Source organism: Kogia breviceps, chromosome 7 (assembly GCF_026419965.1).
Source record: "Kogia breviceps isolate mKogBre1 chromosome 7, mKogBre1 haplotype 1, whole genome shotgun sequence".
Lineage (NCBI taxonomy): Eukaryota > Metazoa > Chordata > Mammalia > Artiodactyla > Physeteridae > Kogia > Kogia breviceps.
In genome coordinates, this window is record NC_081316.1 from 20447125 (window position 1) to 20469241 (window position 22117).

The 22117-nt window shown below is 51.2% G+C and overlaps 2 protein-coding genes across 12 annotated transcripts in view; both read left to right on the plus strand.

Moving 5' to 3' along the window:
* The first annotated feature begins 529 nt into the window (after positions 1–529).
* LOC131760263 (tumor necrosis factor receptor superfamily member 26-like) lies at positions 530–14782 on the plus strand. Of its 9 annotated transcripts, none has more exons than XM_067039420.1 (10): positions 547–627; positions 1417–1504; positions 2425–2553; positions 3822–3939; positions 5433–5512; positions 10276–10374; positions 10736–10774; positions 10883–10911; positions 11707–12006; positions 12757–14782. In XM_067039420.1, exons 1-10 carry the CDS (start codon positions 574–576, stop codon positions 12853–12855), a joined length of 1035 nt encoding a protein of 344 aa, XP_066895521.1. In that variant the 5' UTR covers positions 547–573; the 3' UTR covers positions 12856–14782. The 9 variants fall into 9 exon arrangements, with proteins under 9 accessions (XP_066895527.1, XP_066895521.1, XP_066895522.1 ...); XM_067039421.1 differs by having other exon boundaries at positions 10886–10911; XM_067039418.1 differs by having other exon boundaries at positions 11645–12006; positions 12757–14774.
* A 4961-nt stretch (positions 14783–19743) lies between these two features.
* CARS1 (cysteinyl-tRNA synthetase 1) overlaps positions 19744–22117 on the plus strand; it is a 47483-nt gene continuing 45109 nt past the window's right edge. For 2 of the 3 annotated variants that reach the window (XR_010841316.1, XM_067037824.1), the window contains exon 1: positions 19762–19863. Coding sequence is in view for 2 of the 3 variants with exons in the window: in XM_067037824.1 (XP_066893925.1) it covers positions 19839–19863 (25 nt within the window). In the remaining variant the exon portion in view is untranslated. Of the gene's footprint in view, positions 19864–22117 lie in introns of all 3 variants that reach the window. The other variant, XM_059070207.2, reaches the window with a different exon arrangement.

Consider the following 22117-nt stretch of genomic DNA (forward strand, 5'->3'; position numbering starts at 1 on the left):
GCGTGCTCGCCCAGGAGGGGCTGGGGAGGGGGGCGCGGCAAGCGAACCGCTCCGTCCTTTCCTTTGCGGCGGGAGCTGTGCAGACACCTTGCCTTCCCCCGCCCCCTCGGAAGCGACTGGGCAACAAGTTAAACTTGGGGGGAGGGCCGGGAATGGCCGTCCCGGGGGCGCCGAAGCCCGAAGCCCATCGGTGGCGCCGGCGCGGCGACGGCCTGGGCTGAAGACCCTGGCATCCGAGGCGGGAGGCGCGGGGGCCAGGGACTAGCAGGGCCGAAACGCGAGTATAGGACCATCGGGCCTAGGGGTCTCCTCCCTAGGAGCCGTGGCCGACCGACGGGAATTCGGAGAGGCGGAAAGTACCGGTCCCGGCAGGGAGGCGTGGCAACTGGGAGGCGGAGCCCGTGGGTGGGGCGAGGGAAAGGCCGTCCGCTCCGATTGGGTACTTTGGTCAGAAGCTCCCCTCCGATTGGCTATGAAGTCAGAAATTCCTCAGTGAATGGGACCCGGGGGTCGATGGGTAGCCACGCTTGGAAGCGTGACCGCAGTTGTCAGCTCGTCCGCAAAGACATCGCCATGGTACCCCGGGCGCTTGCTGTCCTAGCGGTGCTGCAGCTGCTCGCGGCGCAGGTGGGACGGCGGCGGAGGGGCTCGGGGGAGGGAGGACTCTGAGAACGGGAAGGGGGCTGTGGCTTGGGCGCGCGTCCGGAGCGAGGATGACGCGGGAGGCGGGACGTCCCGCACCCGGATTCCCATCCCGAGCAGGTCGCAACGGGAAGTTTCCTGCACCCAAAGGCCCAGGCGGGGCCGAGCCCGCTGCACATCCTTGGTGACAGAGCGCGGGGAGCCCCAGTGGAAGGAGGGGGGGGAACGCGGAGGGCCGGGGCTGCGGGGGGCTGAGTGTGTGTGTGGGTGTGTGTGTGTGTGTGTGTGTGTGTGTGCGCGTGCGCGCGCGCGCATTCAAATATATAATACAAAGATGTACACATTCAGATACACATACACACTCAGATGCCCGTTCCCAACCCATAGACAGTATCCTTTCTTAACACAGTCTATATGCAACAGGTGAAAAAATTAACTATAGACTAGAAAAAATCAAATACTAAATTCCAAAGGATTACTACCACAAAGGGTCTAGTTCTGACCATGCAAATAAAATAGGCGTCCACCATAGAAGTAGTCAACAAATCCACATGCATTTGGGAACTAAAGAACATATTCCCCCCAAGTAATACTTCTCTGTATCGCGAGTGGAACAGCACGGAGATGCTCCCCCGAGGAAGCCCACTCCCACGAGGGGGGCAGTGCTCCGGGTTGGGGGGTGACTGCCACTTCTTGCTCAGGGGTCTCGGTGTCTGCTTCCATCAGGAACAGAGGCATCTTTTGATAATGCCAATCTCCTCTTTCTGATTGAAGATGACCATGGCAACCCGGGAGACCCGGTGTAACCCGGGCGAGTATGAGGTTACCAGCCTTTTCCGCTGCAGCAAACTCTGCCCGGCTGGTGAGTCTGGGACCACTTACAGAGCCTTACAGGGCAGACCCTGCCTGGGAGGAGGGAGGCCGCAGTCCCTCTGAGCAGAGCTGGGGGCTGCCTGTGGGTAGTATCTGGCTGTCTGTGGGTGGGAGGGCCTCTCCTGGGCAGCTGCCCAGTGCCCCACCTCTGCACCCACCTTGGGGGCTCTCGTGTGAACAGAGTGGTGTGTGCTTGTTTTGAGATGGGTGAGGTGAGTTCAGCAGGGCTTGGAGGACAGAAGCGGGGGCCCATGCCCAGGCTGGACACGCCCACCTTCCCACCCGCACCCCATCCACACTCAGGTGTGCCCACGTGATCAATGAAAGTCCCTTCACGGCCTCCTCTTGTAAGGGTCCAGCCACACACCTGTACCATCACCATGGGCATCATCCACTCACACACACCTGCACACGTGCCTCATTTTATTCTGGACAGTGTGCCTTCCAGGGCTCCTGGTTCAGAGACCAAACGCCCAAAACCTGGACACTCAGCTCCGTATCCTCCCCACACACACCCACGCACACTCACCAGTACACACACTACATACATTTATACACACACATCCATGCGTTCACACGCACACCTACATGAACCACATGTAGGAAAGAAAGGGACACAGTTGGTCCAGCATGAAATCTTGTGACCTCTGCCCAGCATCCACATACTGCATGGAATCAGTAAAAGCCAAGGAACAATTCAGGTCCCCGGTTTCTGGGACACCTGTGGCCTCGGATCAGTCCAGAATATTCCAAGGAGACGGGAGGAGAGGGGTGGGTACTGTGCAGGGGGTCTGGCCTCCAGGTGCCTTGGGACCTCCTCATGCAGAGGCCTCAGAGACCAGGCGGGGTCTGCGGCAGAGCAGGACAGCCCTGGACACCCACCCTCCCTCCGTGTACCACCTGCCACAGGCTACTACGTCAGCAAATACATAGACCAGGACCACCGCATCGGAGAATGCAGGGAGTGCGAGCTTGGAACCTTCCTGGCCCATCCCAATGAAGAGAGCAGCTGCATGCTGTGTTCCCAGTGCCGGGAGGGTGAGTGGGCTGCCGTCCAGGCAACGTGCCCCCATCGACTGGCCCTGTGGGAACCTCCCCAAAGGAAATTATCACAGAGGAACACGGGGATAGGGCTGCTAGAGCAGACATCACAAAGTGCTTGTTTTTAATCATGATTCTGTGTGTATTGGCTAAAGCATCAACCTACAGGTCATTAGGATTTCAGAGTTGCTATGTATAAGGACGATATACAGAAGTTCTTCTAAATCTCTGTATATCGGTGACATTGTTTTTTAAAATGTAATTGAAAAATACCACTTGCATTAGCAAAAAAACCCCAAACAAACAAGATTCTTTGGAATAAATGTAGCAAAGCATGTATAAATGTGTACATGAACAAACAACATTTAAGGAAATCTAAATATGGAGAGGAATACCACAAGATAGTAAGCAAGAAGCCTCAACGTTTTGTTGGGGGGTTTTTGGGCCGCACAGTGTAACTTGCAGAATCTTAGTTCCTGACCAGGAATTGAACCTGGGCCACGGCAGTGACAGCGCCACGTCCTAACCACGGGACAGATAGGGAACTGCCTCAGTGTTTTAAAAGTATCCGTTTTCCCAGGAATGGTTCTTAGATTTAGTGCATTCCCAATGAAAATCCCAACAGAATGTATCAACTTATCATGCCATATACCTTAAGTGGATACAATTTTTATTTTTAAAAAGTAAACTATCCCAATAGGAGATTTCATAAAACTGGCTATGCTGACAGTTGCCAAAGCAACTTCCTTCTTTCCTAAAGGAGGAAAACAAGATAGCACACTGGCTCCCCCAAGTACTAGGACTCTGTACAGAGAGACAGTTGAGCAGTGTGATATTCACAGGGGGGTGGACAGTGGGCCCCGTGGAAATAGCCCTGTAGATGTGAAATGTGGGGCGTGGCCCCATGACCGAGCACGTCACAGGCGAAAGGGCGGAATCCCCCGGTGATGCTGGGCGAGACCGTTCATTGTCCACACTGAGTAGTGCAGTTCTGTTCTTCGTGGGGCAAACGAGATGGACAGAATGATTTGGGGGTGTTTCTGAGCAGTTGGCCCTGTGCCCCAGCCCAGATTGCAGGGGCATCCACGGGCCCCTCCACAGACACTCCAGATGCAGGGGATGAGGTCTGGCTGGTCCCCGTCTCCATCCCTGCTGGGGAAGAAGGCGGGTGAAGATTCTGAGGCTTTGACCATGAACCTGGACGTGGCCGGCATGGGCAGGACAGAGTCCAGGCCCCGGTGACTGACCCTCGGCCTTCCCTCCAGCAGATCAGGAGGTGGTGACTGAATGCTCCCCAACTAGCGACCGGCTATGCCAGTGCAAGCAGGGCAACTTCTACTGCGACTCCATGGACTGCACGGAGAGCTGCTTCCGGTGCAAAAGGTGTTGGCCTGGGGTGTGTGAGCTGAACAGACAGGCCTGGGCGTGGGTTCCCCTCCTCCATTCACTGCCTGTTTGGCTTTGGGTCACTTATTCTTCCACCCCCTTCCCGGAGCCTCCGTTTTCCCATGTGTAAAATGGGGCTAATGGGAGCACCTGCCCCATAGAGGTGTCCTGAAATTAAGTCAGACAAGTCACCTGGATGTTTCCACCTGGTGACGGACTGGAGTCAATGCTCCTTCCTTCCTTCTTTCCTTCCTTCCTTCAGGTGTAATCATGAGCCCCGCTGTGGCCTGCAGGTCTTATGGCAGGCCTGGCGCCCCCAGCCATGGTGGAGACCATCCCAACACCTATACAGTGACAAGCTCATGAGGGACAGAGGGGATGCTAGAGACAGGTCTCTAGAGCAGAGGCCCTGTGAGGGAGGGAGGGAGGAAGCTGCAGGCAAAGAAAACCACAGACAGAGAGGACGGCAGTACCGCGCCCTGAGGCAGGGTGGGATGCCCATGTCACGGTCAGAGTTTCCTGGGGCTGCTATAACAAAGCACCACAAGTGGGTGGCTTTTAACAAACAACAGAAATGTATTCTTTCACGGTTTTGGAGACCAGAAGTCTGAAATCAAGGTGTCAGCAGCTGTGCTCCCTCCGAAGACTCTCAGGGAGGAATTTCCCTCGCTTCCTCCACTTTCCACGTTGCCGGCAGTCCTTGGCGCTCCTTGGCTTGTAGACGCATCACTTCAATCTCTGCTTCCGCCTCCAAGAGGTCTTCTCCCTGTGTGTTTGTGTGTCTGCATCTTCACGTGGCCTTCTCTCTGCCTGCATACAATTTCCTTCTTGTAAGGAGGCTGGTCATTGATTCAGGCCCACCCTGATCCAGTATGACCTCATCTTAACACGATTACATCTGCAGAGACCCCATTTCCAAATAAGGTCCCATTCTATGGTTTCGGGTGGGCATAGACTTTGTGGGAACTTTGGGGAAGACATTTACAGTGGTAAAGCCGCTTGTAAAATTGCTCACATTTGTAGACTCTTAAATACAACTCAGACCATGTTGAACTGTTGGCTTGGGAACCGGACAAGTCCAAAGTAAGGACTGCCCTCATGTCTGGTTTGATCAGGGCTCTGGCTTCTCTGGACTTGCTTGCCTGTCCCCTTCTCCATGAGCTTCACCTTTAGGCTGACTTCCTTCTTGGTAGAGACATGGCTACAGCAGGTCCAGTCCTCATAGCCACACATCTCTCTATCCGGGAACAGGGACAGAGGGAGGCCCCTCCCTTATATATCAGAGAATCCCCAGGCTTTATTCTTATTGAGCCAGTTTGGCCAGATAGCCTGGGAAATGCCAGACACTGACGGCCTGAAGCCTGGTGGGGCAGCACAGGACCTGGGGCTGGTCCCTCTAACCACTGACCGGTGGGTTTTTAGAAGGATGCTTTGGGCCGGGCCTTGGCGGGGAGAAGTAATGCTCAGGGTTTCTTTATTCTTCCTCTCAGGTGTGAAGACAGCACCATCCTTCAACCCTGCAACGCCACAAAGGATACAGTTTGTGCCGTACAAATTCATCCAGAGGCTGGTAAGGGTCTGATTCTGTCTCGTAAATCCATAAAAGTAAAAAGTTGAGGGTCTGTGGGCCCTAAGGTCCCTGTTGTCACAATTCAACTCTGCTGCTGTTGCTTGGCTGTGTGTAAATAAAACTTTATTTATAGCAGTGGGTGGGATTTGGCCCATGGGTCACCGTTCATACGCTCCTGTCTTGAGTAAACAAACAGAATCCTTGGGGACAAGCTGTGGCTCTGCCATCCTTGTCCCCATGTTGGGGCTGTGTCGGCTCAGGCACTATTCTTTTTTTTATTATTGAAGTATAGTTGATTTACAATATTGTATTAGTTTCTGGTGTACAGCAAAGTGATTCAGTTTTATATATATACGTATATATATATATATATATATATACACATATATATATACATATATATATATATACACACACATATATATATATATATACACATATTCCTTTTTTCAGATTCTTTTCCATTATGTTTTTTCCCAGGATACTGAATATAGTTCCCTGTGCTATACAGTAGGACCTTTTTGTTGGTCTATTTTTTTTTTTTTTTTTTTTTTTTTAATTTATTTTGGGCTGTGTTGGGTCTTCGTTTCTGTGCGAGGGCTTTCTCTAGTTGTGGCAAGCAGGGGCCACTCTTCATCGCGGTGCGCGGGCCTCTCACCATCGCGGCCTCTCTTGTTGTGGAGCACAGGCTCCAGACGCGCAGGCTCAGCGGCCATGGCTCACGGGCCCAGTTGCCCCGCAGCATGTGGGATCTTCCCGGACCAGGGCTCGAACCCGTGTCCCCTGCATTGGCAGGCGGATTCTTAACCACTGTGCCACCAGGGAAGCCCTTGTTGGTCTATTTTATATATAGTAGTGTGTATCTGTTAATCCCAAACTCCTCTAATTTATCCCCCCCATCCCCCCTTACCCTTTGGTAATCATAAGTTTGTTTTCTACGTCTGTGAGTCTGCCTCTGTTTACTAAACATGTTCATTTGTGTCGTATTTTTAGATTCCACAGATAAGTGATTTCATGCGGTATTTGTCATTCTCTGTCTGACTTACTTCACTTCATGTGATCATCTCTGGGTCCATCCAGGTCGCTGAAGATGTCTTGCCCATCTTTATATTCGGTTGTCTGGCATTTTCATTTTCTTATTTTTGATGATTATTTATAAACATTGGTAATTATTTATAAGCTTGGGATACAAGCCCTTTGTATTGGATATCTGCACCCACCTCTGCCCCCGAGGGTGCCTTTTTACTCGCTTTATGGGGTTTCTTGTGGACAGAGGTCCTTCATTTTAATGAGGTCAAGTTTGTGGCTGTTTTCTGCTATGGTTGGTGCTCTTCCTCTCCCAGGTGAGAAATCTTTGCTCACCCGGAGAAAGTATTCTGTTATGTGACCTGCCAGCAGCTTCGTGGTCTTACCTTTCTCTTTTTCACTCTACACGAACCTGGAATTGGTGTCTTGCGAGGTGTGAGGTAGGGGTCTAGGTTCAGTGTACGTTTTCCCACTGCACATATCGACTACCCCATTTTGTGTTTTAAAGACGATCCCTTCCCCGCCCTCAGTGTTACTTGGTCATAACTGAGCTCCGTGTCCATCTGGGCTTCCTCTTTGTCTGTTCTGGGGCCAGTGCCACTTTCCTGCCAGCCTTGACGCTGGAGCTGAAGTCCCCCTTGCCTCCTTCCACAAGGTCGTCAGGCCACCGTTGGACTCAGCACATCCACTGAGATTTAAAAATCAGCTTGTCAGTTTCCTTCTGTTTTAAATAACAAGCAAGGACCTTTATTCTTTAAATTTTTACTGGAGTATAGTTGGTTTATAATGTGTTAGTTTCAGGTGTACAGCAGAGTGAATCAGTTATACGTATACATATATCCACTCTTTTTTAGATTCTTTTCCCATACAGGGCATTACAGAGTATTGAGTAGAGTTCCCTGTGCTATACAGTAGGTTCTTATTAGTTATCTATTTTATATATAGTAGTGTGTATGTGTCAATCCCAATCTTCCAGTTTATCCCTCCCCCCCCTTACCCCTGGTAACCATAAGTTTGATTTCTGCATCTGTAACTCTGTTTCTGTTTTGTATATAAGTTCATTTGTACCCTTTTTTTAGATTCCACATATGAGTGATATCATATGATATTTGTCTTTCTCTCTTTGACTTACTTCACTCAGTATGACAATCTCTAAATCCATCCATGTTGCTGAAAGTGGCATTATTTCATTCTCTTTTATGGCTGAGTAATATTCCATTGTATATATACCACATCTTCTTTATCCATTCATCTGTTGATGGACATTTAGGTTGCTTCCATGTCCTGGCTATTGTAAGTAGTGCTGCAGCGAACACTGGGGTGCATGTATCTTTTTGAATTGTGGTTTTCTTCAGATATATGCCCAGGAATGAGATTGCTGGATCGTGTGGTAGTTCTATTTTTAGTTTTTTAAGGAACCTCCATACTGTTCTCCAATGTGGCTGTACCAGTTTACGTTCTCACTAACAGTGTAGGAGGGTTCCCTTTTTCCACACCCTCTCCAGCACTTATTGTTTGTAGATTTTTTTGATGATGGCCATTCTGACCAGTATGAGGTGATAGCTCATTGTAGTTCTGATTTGCATTACTCTAATAATTAGTGATGTTGAGCATCTTTTCATATGCTTTTTAGCCACCTGTATGTCTTCTCTGGAGACATGTCTATTTAGATCTTCCACCCATTTTTCGACTGGGTTGTTCGTTTTTTTAATATCGAGCTGCATGAGCTGTTTATATATTTTGGAGATTAATCCTTTGTCCGATGATTCATTTGCAAATATGCAAATATTTTCTCCCATTCTGAGGGTTGTCTTCTTGTTATGTTTATGGTTTCCTTTGCTGGGCAAAAGCTTTTCAGTTTAAGTAGGTCCCATTTGTTTATTTTTGTTTTTATTTTCATTACTGTAGGAGGTGGCTCAAAAAAGATCTTACTGTGATGGACATCAAAGAGTGTTCTGCCTGTGTTTTCCTCTAAGGGCTTTACAGTATCTGGCCTTACATTTAGGTCTTTAATCCATTTTGAGTTTATTTTTGTGTATGGTGTTAGAGAGTTTTCTACTTTCATTCTTTTACATGTAGCTGTCCAGTTTTCCCAGCACCACTTATTAAAGAGGCTGTCTTTTCTCCATTGTATATTCTTGACTCCTTTGCCATAGATTAGGTGACCATAGGTGCGTGGGTTTTTCTCTGCACTTTCAATCCTGTTCCGTTGATCTATAATTCTGTTTTTGTGCCAGTACCATACTGTCTTGATTACTGTAGCTTTGTGGTATAGTCTGAAGTCAGGAAGCCTGATTCCTCCAGCTCCATTTTTCTTTCTCAAGATTACTTTGGCTATTTGGGGTCTTTCATGTTTCCATATACATTGTAAGAAGTATTCTTCTAGTTCTGTGAAAAATGCCACTGGTAATTTGATAGGGATTGCATTGAATCTGTAGAGTGCTTTGGGTAGTGTAATCATTTTCACAATATTGATTCTTCCAATCCAAGAACATGGTATATCTGTCCATCTGTTTGTGTCGTCTTTGATTTCTTTCATCAGCATCTTATAGTTTTCTGAATACAGGTCTTTTGCCTCCTTATTCCTAGGTACTTTATTCTTTTAGATGTGATGGTAAATGGGATTGTTTCCTTGATTTCTCTTTCTGATCTTTCATTGTTGGTATATAGGAATGCAAGAGATTTCAGTATATTTATTTTGTATCCTACAACTTTACCAAATTCATTGATGAGCTCTAGTAGTTTTCTGGTAGCATCTTTAGGGTTTTCTATGTATAGTATCATGTCATCTGCAAACAGTGACAGTTTTATTTCTTCTTTTCCAATTTTTATTCCTTTTATTTCTTTTTCTTCTCTGATTGCCATGGTGAGGACTTCCAAGACTATGTTGAATAATAGTGGCGAGAGTGGGCATCCTTGTCGTCTTCCTGATCTTAGAGGAAGTGCATTCAGCTTTTCAGCATTGAGTATGATGTTTGCTGTGGGTTTCTTGTATATGGCCTTTATCATGTTGAGGTAGGTTCCCTCTATAACCCGCAAACACTTTTAAAGGCTATTATAACACCAAAACAGAAGGCAGAATGAGGAAGGGCCTGATCAGAGAATAAAGAAGAGCCTTTAAGCAGAACTGTGGCACCACGTGAAATACTCGCTCCTTCCTCCTCTGTCCTTGGTGACAGATTGCATCAGGGTGGCCGAGCGTCCACGGCTCTGATGGTCCCGCCCCGCCCCCCGTGTCTGTGCATCCACGGCTCCTGTCAGCACTGGGAGCTCAGCAGGGTGAGACGGAGACACCCCAGCGGTCATGCCAGAGGTCTCCCCGGAGTGGACCCTGCCCTGTCCCTTGGGCCAGCATGGCCCGGCCCTACTGCCATGAGGACTGGCCATCCACTCCCTCCTCCCAGCCTCCTCCGGGCTCTGCCTGCTGCTGGCCCAGGAGTAAATCCCGCAGCTGTGACCACTCACACCTGAGCCCCATCCCGGGATGCCAGGGCCTCTTGCTGCTCTGCTGGCAGGTCAGACCTCCTGCTGCTTCCAAGGATGTGAGCAATCAGCCCAGGGCCTCTGAGCCCAGGTCCTGTCTGAGCAGGAAGGATGAGCCTGTCGTGCCTGCTGCCGGGGAGGTCCGTGGCCCGGAGAATGGCGGTGCTGCCACCACACCCAAGAGCAGTACATCACTTGGATGAGGTAAGCGTGCCCGACACTGCGACAGCATTCTCTGCTTTGCCTCCTTGCAGGAAACCTAAAGTGGCCGTGGATCCTCCTTGCTGTGACTGTGGTCCTTTCCATCGCCACAGCCATCGTCACCACCGTCATCTGCCACTGTAGAAAAGCAGGTAAATCAGAGTCACGTGGATCCTTGAGGAAACCAGGTCAGCGAGGTCACCAGGAGCTCAGAAACAGGGGCCTGGGGTCAGTGGTTCCGGACGGGAGCCTCTCGCTTGAACACAGCTCTGCTCACTTTCCATCTCGGAGGCCCTGAACATGTCTGAGCTCAGAGCCGCCTGCTGCGCGCTCCCCGACGTGCAGGGCTTGAGACCAAAATTGCAGGGCGGCTGCTGGGGACGGGTGTCCAGGGCGCCGGGGGCCGGGAAGCCAGGAGAGACGGGTGCGGCTCCAGCCAGAGGGTCTTGGAGGAGGCGGTCCCTGGGTGCTGGGGAAGCTTACCAAGTAAGTGCCCCTCCTGTGTTTTCCCAGCTGCGTGGTTTTTCCAGTCGGTTGTCGTTTTGGGGAAACGTAAGTCCACTTTCTTGACTGTGAGTTCAAGGCATTTCCTCTCCTCACAGAAGTCGCTGTAATAGTTAATATGAATTGTTTTCAGTTCTCTCTCTTCTTTTTGATTAGCAGAAAACCCGAAGGAGCCAGGCAGCCCTGTAAGTATCACCCTGGGACTTGTCCAGTGAAGCCCCAGGAGGTGGAGGGGTGGGGGACAGCCCCAGGCCTTCCCCCCTGCGTCCACACCTAGCCTGTGCAGTGGTGTCTGCGCCCACCTTAGCAGAGCCCTGGAACATCTGTGCTGGAGGACTTAAATTCTGCTGAGCCACAGGGCACAGAGGGCTTTCCTTGGTATCCCAGGGCTGCTGAGACAGATCCCCATAGACGGGGGGCTTAAAACATTAGGAGCTTACTGTCCCACAGTTCTGGAGGCCAGAGATCTGAAATCAAGGGGTTGTCGGGTTTGGTCCCCTCGGGGCTCTAGGGGCGGGTCCTTCCTTGCTTCCCCTGGTTGGGGCTGGACTTGCTTGGCGCTCCTTGGCTTATGGACGCGTCACTCCACTTTCTGCTGTCTTCACCCAGCCTCTCCCCGTGTGTCTCTGAATCTCTCTCCTTTTAAGGGCACTAGTCATAGGACACCGGTCCCACTCTTATCCAGTATGACCTCGGCTGAAGGGACCCTATTTCTAAATAGGTCCCATTCACAAGTACTAGGGATTAGGATGTGGATATATCCTCGGGTGCCCACCATTCAACCCACCACAGGCTTGTCTTGGGATTCCCCCAGGGAGTCAGTGCCAGAGCAGGGACCTGAGCCCGTGCAGTGTTCCACTCTAAAATTGCACAGGCTTTGCTTACCTATCAGACAGTTGGCATTTCTTTCCCTAAAAGTGGCTTGGGAAGGGCCTGTCCTGCAGGCTCCTGTCACCAGAAGAAATGACTTCGTTCTTTAGTCACCAAGAAGCAGCCGGCCCAAGGAGATGCAGATACCCATGGACCTTGAGAGGGGCCAACCAGCCCCTGGTGTGGAGACCAGGCCGCTGTCGGAGGTGGAGGACTCAGCCCTGGCGCCTGAGGCCAGGACCCGCCCGGGGCCCTCCAAGGACGCTGGGGAAATCTTTGAGCTACAGGAGCTGGGGGCCGAAGGAAGTCCAGCAGCCCCAGAGCAGACACTACAACAGACTCAAGCTCCCGAGGCCCCCAGGCCCCCAGTCCAAGCAGAGGTGTCCCCTTCCCTCCACAGCCTGGAGCAGGTAAGTGGACCATTGGGAGGGTCTGAATGACACCAGGCCCCTGCTCGCTGAGTGCTTGCTGCGTGCAGAGCTGTGTGTGTGGTGCTCTTGCAGAGTTCTTGTCTGCAGTTTCCTGAGGCTGATATAACAAAGTCCCACAGCCCAGGGGCAGGGAGGGGGGAGTTTAAACATCAGACTTTTATTGTGTCATGGTTCTGGAGGCTGGAAGTCGGAGATCAAGGTGTCGGCAGGCAGGGTCACTTCCCTCCACCGAGGGCTGTGAGGGAGAATCTGGTCCAGGCCTCTCCCAGCTTCTGGTGGTTTCCGGCAATCTGAGGTTCCTTGGCTTGGAGAAGCATCTCCCCATCTCTGCCTTCATCTTCACGTGGCCTTCTCCCTGTGTGTGAGTCCCTCTCCAAATTTCCCCTTTTTATAAGGACCCCAGTCATATTGGATTAGAGGCCACCCTAGTGACCTCATCTTAACTTTATCGTGAGCAACAATTCTGTTTCCAAATACGGTCACAGTCACAGGTACTGGGAGGACTTCAGAACCTTTGCAGGGACACAATTCAACCCATAACCTTCCCCAACCATACCTGCTGTCTGAGGGCGTAACAGGGAAGAGCCAATTCTGACTCCATGTTGGATCTGTTTCTTGGACTTTAGCCTTTGCTTTTCATTGCTTTTGTTACTATAATCATCCATAACGGCCTGTCTCGGGGACCCCTGCCCCTCTGCCTGAACATTAAACTAAAGTGCCTCTGTTCAGCTCACAGGAAGACAATCTGACCCTGCCCACCTGTGCATGGCTGCAGAAAAGAAGAAAGTAACGCATCTCCTCCTCAAGGATGGTCATTCCAGGAGATGATTTGCAAGACTGATGGTCCTCTTTACTTTACTTCCCCACCGCCTCTCCCTCTCTATTCTGCCTTTTTACTTTACTTCCCTGTCTGATTCTATAAAAGAAACTGGCATCCAGACCCCGATAAGGCGGTTCTTTTGAGACACAAATCTGCCATCTTCTCGTCTGGTGGCTTTTCCTCGTCTCAGCACCTCACGTCTGACTTATTGGCCTGTGTGCGGTGAGCCACACGAGCTTGGACTCGGTGACAAGGGGACCATGGCACCAAGGGGAGGCAGAGGCTCAGCATGTGTCCTCGCTGGGCCCCAGGGCTGGGAAACAGCAGGACCGAGGAGGCACAGCCCGCTGGTGCTGGACCCTGAAGCCTCTTGCGCAGTCAGCAGAGCTGGGCCAAGCACCTCCTGGGTGCCAGGCTTGGCATCTGGAGAACACAGGGCTGCGGGGGCAGGGTGTGGGCTGGATCCTGAGATGGGTGGGATTGTCCCCGGTGGGCCGTGTCCAGCCGTGCACAGCGGGAAGCAACGGTTCCCATCCTCCGCTGTGGGGCTGCTGGGGGCTTTCCTGAGTGGGTGACACCGGAATGGGGTTTGACAAATAATCAGACACCCACTAAGTGGCCCTGTGGGAGAGGGCCAGGGTTCCTGAGTGATGAGGAACCCTAAGGCAGGGCAAGGTCAGGGGTTGAAGAAAGGGGAGACTGGGAGGAGATCGTGGACCCCTGGGCCACCCTTGCACAGCCACGGGGCTTGAGAAGTCCGGAGACTGTAGGTTCCACGGGTCGTGAGCCCTTAGGCATCATTTCAGGGACCCGGCCTGTGACTTTTGTCGGATGCTCCAGGGCTCCTGAGACGAATAAAATGCAGAAGTTGGGGCCCCTGCCGAGGGTCGGGTCAGGGTGACGAGCTGGTCCCTGGGTGTCCCTCTGGGGCTGTGCTGTAACGGGGCAGCTGTTCTTACCCTTTTTACCAGCCATGGGACAGAGCGCTGAGTCCTTGCCGGCCGTGGGCAGAGACAGAGCTGAAGATTTGAACCACGTGGTCAGGCTCCTGGCCTCATCCAGGGAGAACCCCGTGCTCGTGGCAGCTCCTTCAGACGGGTGGTCAGCTTTCATCTGTCTGGTGTCCCATCCACGCTCGGATTTCCCTGAACGAGGAGGCGGTGTGGATAAGTCACTAATATTTGTCCACAGTGCATGTCTGTAGACCTGTGTCCTCTCCATTGTCTTATCCAGAGAGCAGGTCACTGCCAGGTGACATCGTTCAGCTGTTACCCGCACCCCCATGGGGGAAGGAGCAGGGCCTGGGGCTGGGAAGAGTCAGGAGCACATGCAGAGCAGCAGGGATCCCTGCCCGCCACGGCGTCGCCCGCATGCCCAGGCCGTGTCCTGGCGGAGCATGGCCCAGAGGACACGCTGGGCTGTGAGCTCTCTGCCACCCATGGGGGGACGGGTGGGGACTCCCCACGTGCTGACTCAGGGGTCTTCTCATGTTCATAGAGGCCTGCCGGCCCCCACCCACTGCTCCCACAAGAAACCAGGTGCTGGTCAGTAGAATTCCTCTAAGAGGCCGCACAGTTTCTGCTCCTGGAACCATTTTATTCTCTTATCTCTGCTGGAATACAAACAAAAGTATTTTTTGAAGGGCATTTCCTGTGATGGCAAGTAGTCTAAATTCTTCATTTTCTTTTTTTATTTGTTAACATTTTTCTCGGTTTTTTCGTTAACAAATTTTCTCGTTGATTTGTTTAGGCTAAATCTTCCTTGTTGGGACTTCCCTGATAGTCCAGTGGCTAAGACTCCATGTTCCCAATGCAGGGGGCCTGGGTTCGATCCCTTACTGGGGAAATAGATCCCACATGCCACAACTAAAGATTTCTCATGCTGCAACTGAGACCCAGTGTGGCCAAATAAATAAATATATATTTTTTAAAAGTCTTCCTTCTTTGACATGAATGCTAAGGCCTAATGTCTTTATTTTTGAGACGGGGGACCACCTGCCTACCCAAAGCTTAGGGAACTTTCCTGTGGACTTGAGATCCACTTTTTCACATTCACCAATGACAGTAGAGAAACAGACATTCGTCAGATCTAAGTTTTGAGGGGCTCATAAAGAAGGATTGGATGTTGTTTTTATTTTATTATACATTCCTGTTTGAGTGGGTGATAGGAATACTTATCTAACCCTAGATCAGTGGGTCCCCATGGCTGGGATGCTACGGGTTTAGCAGCAAAAAAGTCAAGATTCATCGAGCATGTGCTGGGTGCCAGGTGCTTTTTATAATCTTATTCTAACAGCTCTGGGAGACTGCCCCGTTTTACAGATTTAAAACACGACAATCCGAAGCTCAGAGAGGCTACAAAATTTGCCCCAGGTCTCAAGGCCTAACCTTGTCCCCCGGCTGACACCAGGAGGCCTACCCGTCCTGAGCACCTCACAGCCCGTGGCTGGGTGGTGTGTGAGAGGGGCAGGGCAGGGCGGACGTCGGCAGATGCTTTATCCACAGGGCTTCTGACTTGCCTGGGGTTCCTTGGTTCCTTCTCCCAGGTTCATTGGCACCAGTAATGAATGAGCATCAGACGTGTCAAGAGACACAGCAGGTCATGGCCAGACCTTGGCCTCCTGGCCCCTGGGCCTGATCCCTTCTGTGGGATCATCTGGGCTGGCACAGGGCTTCCCAGGTTGTGGGTCGTGGCGTGCTGCCCGGCGCCCAGCCCTCAGGGCAGGTGGAAACACCTCTAGGACCACACTCCCGGGAGCCGAGTTACAGAGCATGCTCCACGGGCCTTCCAGGAATGTAAACAAACTCTCCCTTTTTGCTTTTATTTTTTTCAGCCATCAATAAGATCTATTGTGAATTCAGACATGAGGTTCCAGAAAGTAACTGGAAGGTGTTATGGGGTTTACTGGACTTGAAGAAAATGACGAGCTGTGGGAACCCCAACATCCAGGAAATTTGGAAGAGCTCCTCAGGCGGAGGAATGGGCTAGGGAGGGACATTTCTGTATTTAAACTCATGGCTGCCCTCCATAACATGGAGCTACATATGTGTTTGCAAATTATAAACAAATTGGTTGCAGAAGGTATCTTAGGTAGGCATGCAGAGACCTCCCAATAAACTCTTTTTCGACACAGGGCTGTTACTTTACACAGTGTCCTGGATGGGTAGGATCTGAGCTTCTTTTCCAGGTCTGATCACATCAGAAACTTCATGAATCCCAGGTGGAACTGCAGTCCTTATCCAAATGGATTCTGTATAAACTTCCACTGGGGACATCAGCTCTGCCCACAAGCAAAGGTGCTTCTCTGTCAGGGGCACTGCCTGTGGCCAGTGTGGCAGAGATGGGATCCCAGGGGACTGCTGATTGCACTGGGTGGGCTCACGTTCCTCGGAGACTCTCCCTAGGCTCTGCAGCCACGGGATTTGGGTGGTTATCTTTCTGTCCCCACCACCTCCTTGATCTCAGAGTCGCTGTGATGTCTGCACGACCTAGGACGGGGCGTGGCATCGAGCAGGTGCTCCGTGAATAGGTACAAGGAAGTCGATGACAGGCAACCCGCAGGCCGCTCTGAGCAGTCAGAGAGACGCTGGTCCATACCTGGCACTGGGACCAGACTCTCCCTATCAACACTGGGCAGAAGGGTCTGCTCGGTATTCCGTGATAACCTCTATGGGAAAAGAATCTGAAAAAGAATGCTTATGTGTATGTGTATAACTGCATCACTTAGCTGTATACCTGAAACGAACACAGCATTGTATATCAACTATACTCCAATATAAAAAATAAATTGTTTTAAATGGGCAGAAGAAAAAACAAAGCAAAACAAAAAATGGGCAGAAGACCTAAATAGACATTTCTCCAACAAATACAAACAGAAGGCCAACAGGCACAGGAAAAGATGCTCAACATCAGTGATTATCAGAGAAATGCAAATCAGAACTATGATGACGTATCACCTCCCACCGGTCAGAATGGCCATCCTCAAGAAGTCTACAAATAACAAATGCTCCAGAGGGTGTAGGTAAAAGGAAACCCTCTTACACTGTTGGTGAGAATGTAAATCGATGCAGCCACTATGGAGAATAGTATGGAGGTTTCTTAAGAAACTAAAAATAGAGTTACCATATGATCCAGCAATCCCACTCCTGGGCATACATCTGGAGAAAACTCTTAATTCCAAAAGATACATGCACCCCAATGTTCACAGCAGCACTATGGACAATAGCCAAGACATGGAAGCAACCTAAGTGCCCATCGACAGAGGAATGGATAAAGAGGATGTGGTATACATACAATGGAATATTAACTCAGCCATAAAAAAGAATGAAATAATGCCACTTTCAGCTACGTGGATGGACCTAGAGATTGTCATACTGAGTGAAGTAAGCCAGAGAAAGAGAAATATCATATGATATCACTTCTATGTGCTATCTAAAATATAATAGAAATGAACTTATTTACAAGACGGAAACAGACCCACAGACATAGAGAACAAACTTGTGGTTGGCAAAGGGGACGGAGGGGAGGGATAAATTAGGAGGTTGGGATTAACATACACACACCACTATATATAAAATAGATAAACAACAAGGACCTACTCTCTAGCACAGGGAGCTATATTCAATATCCTGTAATAATCTATCATGGAAAAGAATCTGAAAAAGAATATATATATGTATGTATAATTGAATCACTTTTCTGTACACCTGAAACTAACACAAAATTGTAAATCAACTAGACTTCCATTAAAACAAACAAAAAAAACCCCCCAAAAACCTAAGACTATCCCCTCTGCTCTTGTATCTGAGGATAAGATTGGAATGTGACCAGGTCCCAGCTTCCGAAACCAGGACTAGCCAGGGTGGGGCATGGTGACAGTCATAGAGACCTTTTTTAAGTACCTGAAACTATTTTTTTAAGGAATGGATATCATTATAAACTTTTTGAGATAATCACAGTTTTACATGCAGCTGTAAGAATTAATATGGAGAGATCGCCTCACCCTTTACCCAGTTTCCTACAATGCTAACGTTTTGCACAATTATGGTACAATGTCAAAGCTGGGATAACGACACTGACACAGGGAATATACCCAACATTTCCATCATCACAAGGACCCCTCGTGTTGCCCTATTTTTTTTTTTATGTTGCATCTTTTTTTTTAACTTTTTATTTTATATTGGAGTACAGTTGATTAACAATGTTGGGTTTGTTTCAGGTGTAGCCACATCCACCTTCTTCCCGCATTAACTTCTGGTATTCACTTGTCTTTATTTCTATGATTTTGCCATTTCAAAGTGTTAAATAACTAGAATCACACAGTATGTAATGTTATGAGATTTTTTCTTTGCATTTAGCATAATTCTTTAGAAAAGTAGCTTAAACTGTTAAAGTTTTAATGCCAAAGATACGCTTTTGCCAAAAAGTTGTACAATTTAGCAATACTTGCTTTCATACTTTTTCTTTACCTAGTAAAATTTCCATCCTAAGTAGTGTTTCTTTTCATTCCCTGTGTGTGCACAAGCTTGAGTGTGATGTCCTTGGGAGATGGTGTCTTATACAGAGGAAGGCACAGGCCCTGAGGATATGGTCTGTGGGCTGAGGGCCTCTAGAATGGGGCTTAAATGCCAGAGAAGCCTCTTCTCCTGGTTTGTGTTATTCCCCGCGGGGCCTCTGTCTCTGGGAATGAAACCCTGTCCATACAGAGTGTGCGCCCCCACCCCCACCCTTTCTCACTCACCCCAAACATCATCAGTCCTTGGAAATGCTCACAAACCAGCTGCTTTCTTCCACCCAGCACCAAGTGTCTTCAACTTCAAGTTCATTATTAAAGGAAATGACATAACCACCAGTCTCTCTCAGGACAGAAACGTGGGTGTCATCCCCGGCCCTCACCTCCCTCACCGCACCCCCTCATCCCAGTATCTGCTGCCCCCCATGGCTCTCCCAGATCTGCCTGCTCACCCTGCTGGTCCAGGGCATCGTCTCCTCTCCTACAGACTATCGAAAAGGCTTCCTGTCAAGTCTCGCTTTCCTCCCGGCTTTCCCTAATCCACTCCACGGCCACACAGCAGCTGGAATGAGAGGTGTACAGCACAAATCCAGTCAAGCCTGCTGGGTCTCTGCCATTCTTGACTTTGCTTACAAGATGCTTCAAGAAGCGCCAGCCCTAGCCTTTGCCCCAAGCCCCATCTTTCGCCAGCGCTGCTCCAGCCTGCCCTGCGGTCAGGCTGAATTTCTCAGTGGCTTGCTCTCTGTTGATGTCACTTGCAGGACAGTACCCTTTGCATGGAATGCACTTCCCACCCATTCCCCATTCCCTCCTCTAAGCCTCCTTCCAACTGGTCCTCCCTCCCCGGACCCTGGGAGGCCCTCTCTGACCCCCAGACTGGGGCTGGTCGCCACACCATCTGGTGTAATGCTAACTTAAACGCCCAGGCATGAGATGATCTGTCTTTAATGCAAGTCTCCCCGCAGCGAGACTGCGCCTCCGCCCGGAGCCCCGCGCTTGGGCTGGTCCCGGCTCTCGTCCCCTGTCCCGACATGGAACGCGCGAACCTGGGATACTCAAGGGTAGCGGCCCCCAACCTTTTTGGCACCAGGGACCGGTTTCGTGGAAGACAATTTTTCCACGGAATTGGGTGGTGGGCGGATGGTTCAGGCGGTAATGCGAACGATGGGGAGCGGCAGATGAAGCTTCGTTCTCCCGCCCCTCACCTCCTGCTGTGCGGCCCTGTTCCTAACAGGCCGCGGACCGCTATCGGTCCGCAGCCCGGGAGTTGGGGACCCCTGCTCAAGGGCACTGGCCGCAGCGCAGTAGGAACTACAACTCCCAGCATGCTCCCGGCCTGCGGCGTCCCGAGCCCGCGGCGGTTGCCTAGCGACCGGGCGTGTCCCGGAAGGCGCGCCGGCTCCGGCGGGACTTCCGGGGCGGTGGTTGCGTCAGATTCTGGGAAGCTGTCGGCGCGGCCGCGAGTGCGGCATTCCAACGATGGCAGGTTCCTCCGCGGAGCACGGTGAGTGCGCGCGGCGGGCGGGCCAGCGGGGGCGACCCCGGGCCGAGGGGCGGAGGGGCCACCCGGGATCTGAGGGGGCGCCGGGGCCCTGAGGGGCGGGACTGAGGGCGAGCAGAGTGCGGGGCGCGACCCCCGGTCCCCCCCGCCCCCCGGCAGGCCCCGCTCCTCCAATCTCGCGGGGACCCGTCTCCGGCCCTGGAACTGCCGAGGCCACCCCGTCCCCAGCCCCGGTCCCCTCCTTGGGTCCTCCAGGTTCCATTGCGCCTCGACCGCGGGACGTGGCCCTGCGTTTCCCCCGCCGGTGCCTGAGCCGGACCTCGCCCCTCCTGTCCCCTGGACTTTGGGGGACAGGCACAGCTCTAGGGTTGTTTTCGTTTCCGCCCAGCCCGGTTCGCACCCGGGTTGGCACTTAGGAAAATGGGGCCGAGGAAGCAGGGTACGCGGACATACAGGAAAGGGCTTGGGATTTTATGAAGGCTTTCATCTGCGGCTGCAAACAGTGGCCATTGGGACCTGCGTGGTCACAGCGTTATTGCCCCACTTTATTGCCGCCTCCGAGGTTCCGTGAGCAGCTCTGGCTCTGCCCACCAGAGTCACTCGTGTCGCCAGCCGGTAGACACGCCGCCCACAGGCAGACTCCAAGGAGTGCTGGGCCCTTGCTCCCCTCCCTCAAGCAGGATTGTAGGTGCCAGACAGACCGGAGGTTGTCCCTGGATTCCCGAGTCTGGAGCAGACTTTCTTCAGGAAGAACTCTCAGTGTGTAGTTTTATTCCCTGGGCTGCCGGGTTGAGGCTGTGCAGGCTTCCTGGAGCCCTGTGATCCCTCTTGCTCCTGGGGTTCCAGGCGGGGAGCTCTGACCACCTGGGTAACCCAGTGACGTGAGAGGCCCTTGATGACAGGGCTGCTGTGGTACCCACCTTCCGGGCGCCCTGCATTCCACCCGACAGGTGTGCCTGGATTCCAGCACCACCTCTACCCACCTGGAGCCTCGGCCATCGGCCCTCAGAAGTGCACCCAGACTCCTGTAAAATAGCAGCGTGGTTGACACCCCAGTCTTCTGAGCGAGCCGGGCTGGGGACCCACTTCTGCCCCTTCCTCACGTGCAGCAGGGTAACACGTCCCTGCTCAGGGGACGTAGTGGGGATTAAAGGGGCTGGTAGAGGTTAAGGGTTTAGAAGAACACCTGGCATGAAACGGGCAGGTGCTGTGTCCGGGTAGAAAGCCCGAGCTTGTTTCTTTTCTCTCTTCCTTCTTTCCTTCCTTCCTTCTTCATTTGTGAACACAAATGATGTATTCGATTTTGGGGTTTTGGTTTTCTTAATTGCTTCAGAATTTGAGGTTTTCAGAGCCTTGGTAAGAATTGGCCTGTTTCTGGAGATTGATACCAGAGTTCTAGATATTCTTGGTTTCCGGGTTTTGAATGCTTTTTATTCTCAAGGTTGGATTTATCGAAAGTGACCATCTTTCCAGACTTTTTAAGGAGACCCTCATTTAGAATATTCTTCCCATTTCTGATCATCTTCCTTAAGTTGGCTCAGAATGTCCATTTGGTTCCCTGCCACTGGGGTTAAAGCTTTTCCTTTGTAGCTTGAACGTGCAGCCTGTTCCAGGGCCCAGTGTTTTTAGAAAGATGAGTCTCATCCCCGAGGACCCCGGGGTGGATGGAGCGCGTCTCAGAGGCCTTGCCCTGCAGATCGGGCCTCTTTGGTGGCTGTGTGTTAGGTCAGATTTGCAGTTAGTTTTTTATGCAGTTTAATTCAAAGATTCTTCGTAATAACAATACAGCTAGCTTTTTTTCTTAGTGTGAGTCTGCGCTAAATACATCTGCGGGGGGCCTGTCATCCTCAGAGCAACCCTTTCTGGTCGATACTGCTGAGGTTCAGAGAAGTTAAGTGATTTGTCCAAGGTCACACAGCTAGCCAGGGCCTGTGTGACTGCAGCAGGGGTGTTGACTACTCTGCCCTGCTGCCTTTGATGACTCTATTCAGATGAACACCAAGCGCCCTAATTGCAGAGTGTGTCAAGGCAGGCAAGAGGAGGGAGCTGATACGCTTTCCTGTGTTTCCCAGAGAAAAAATGAAACGTACGTATTTATAGACTACAGACATTTGCTCGTCCCTGAGCCCACGTCTCCCGGTATTTACATTTTAAGAGTTGTGAGAGATAGTGCCCTCGGGTGGAGATTAAACTGTTCCGGTGTCCGCACTGCTGTCCCCGGCAGTGGTGCCATCTGATCACCTGCGTGGCCTCAGGG

What these genes read in the sequence shown, in the direction of transcription:
- LOC131760263 (XM_067039418.1), top strand. Translation starts at nt 574, where the DNA reads ATGGTACCCCGGGCGCTTGCTGTCCTAGCGGTGCTGCAGCTGCTCGCG. An exon ending in GTGTTCCCAGTGCCGGGAGG is followed by an intron (nt 2,554 to 3,821) that starts GTGAGTGGGCTG and finishes CCTTCCCTCCAG; the next exon opens with CAGATCAGGAGGTGGTGACT. An exon ending in GGTTGTCGTTTTGGGGAAAC is followed by an intron (nt 10,775 to 10,882) that starts GTAAGTCCACTT and finishes CTTTTTGATTAG; the next exon opens with CAGAAAACCCGAAGGAGCCA.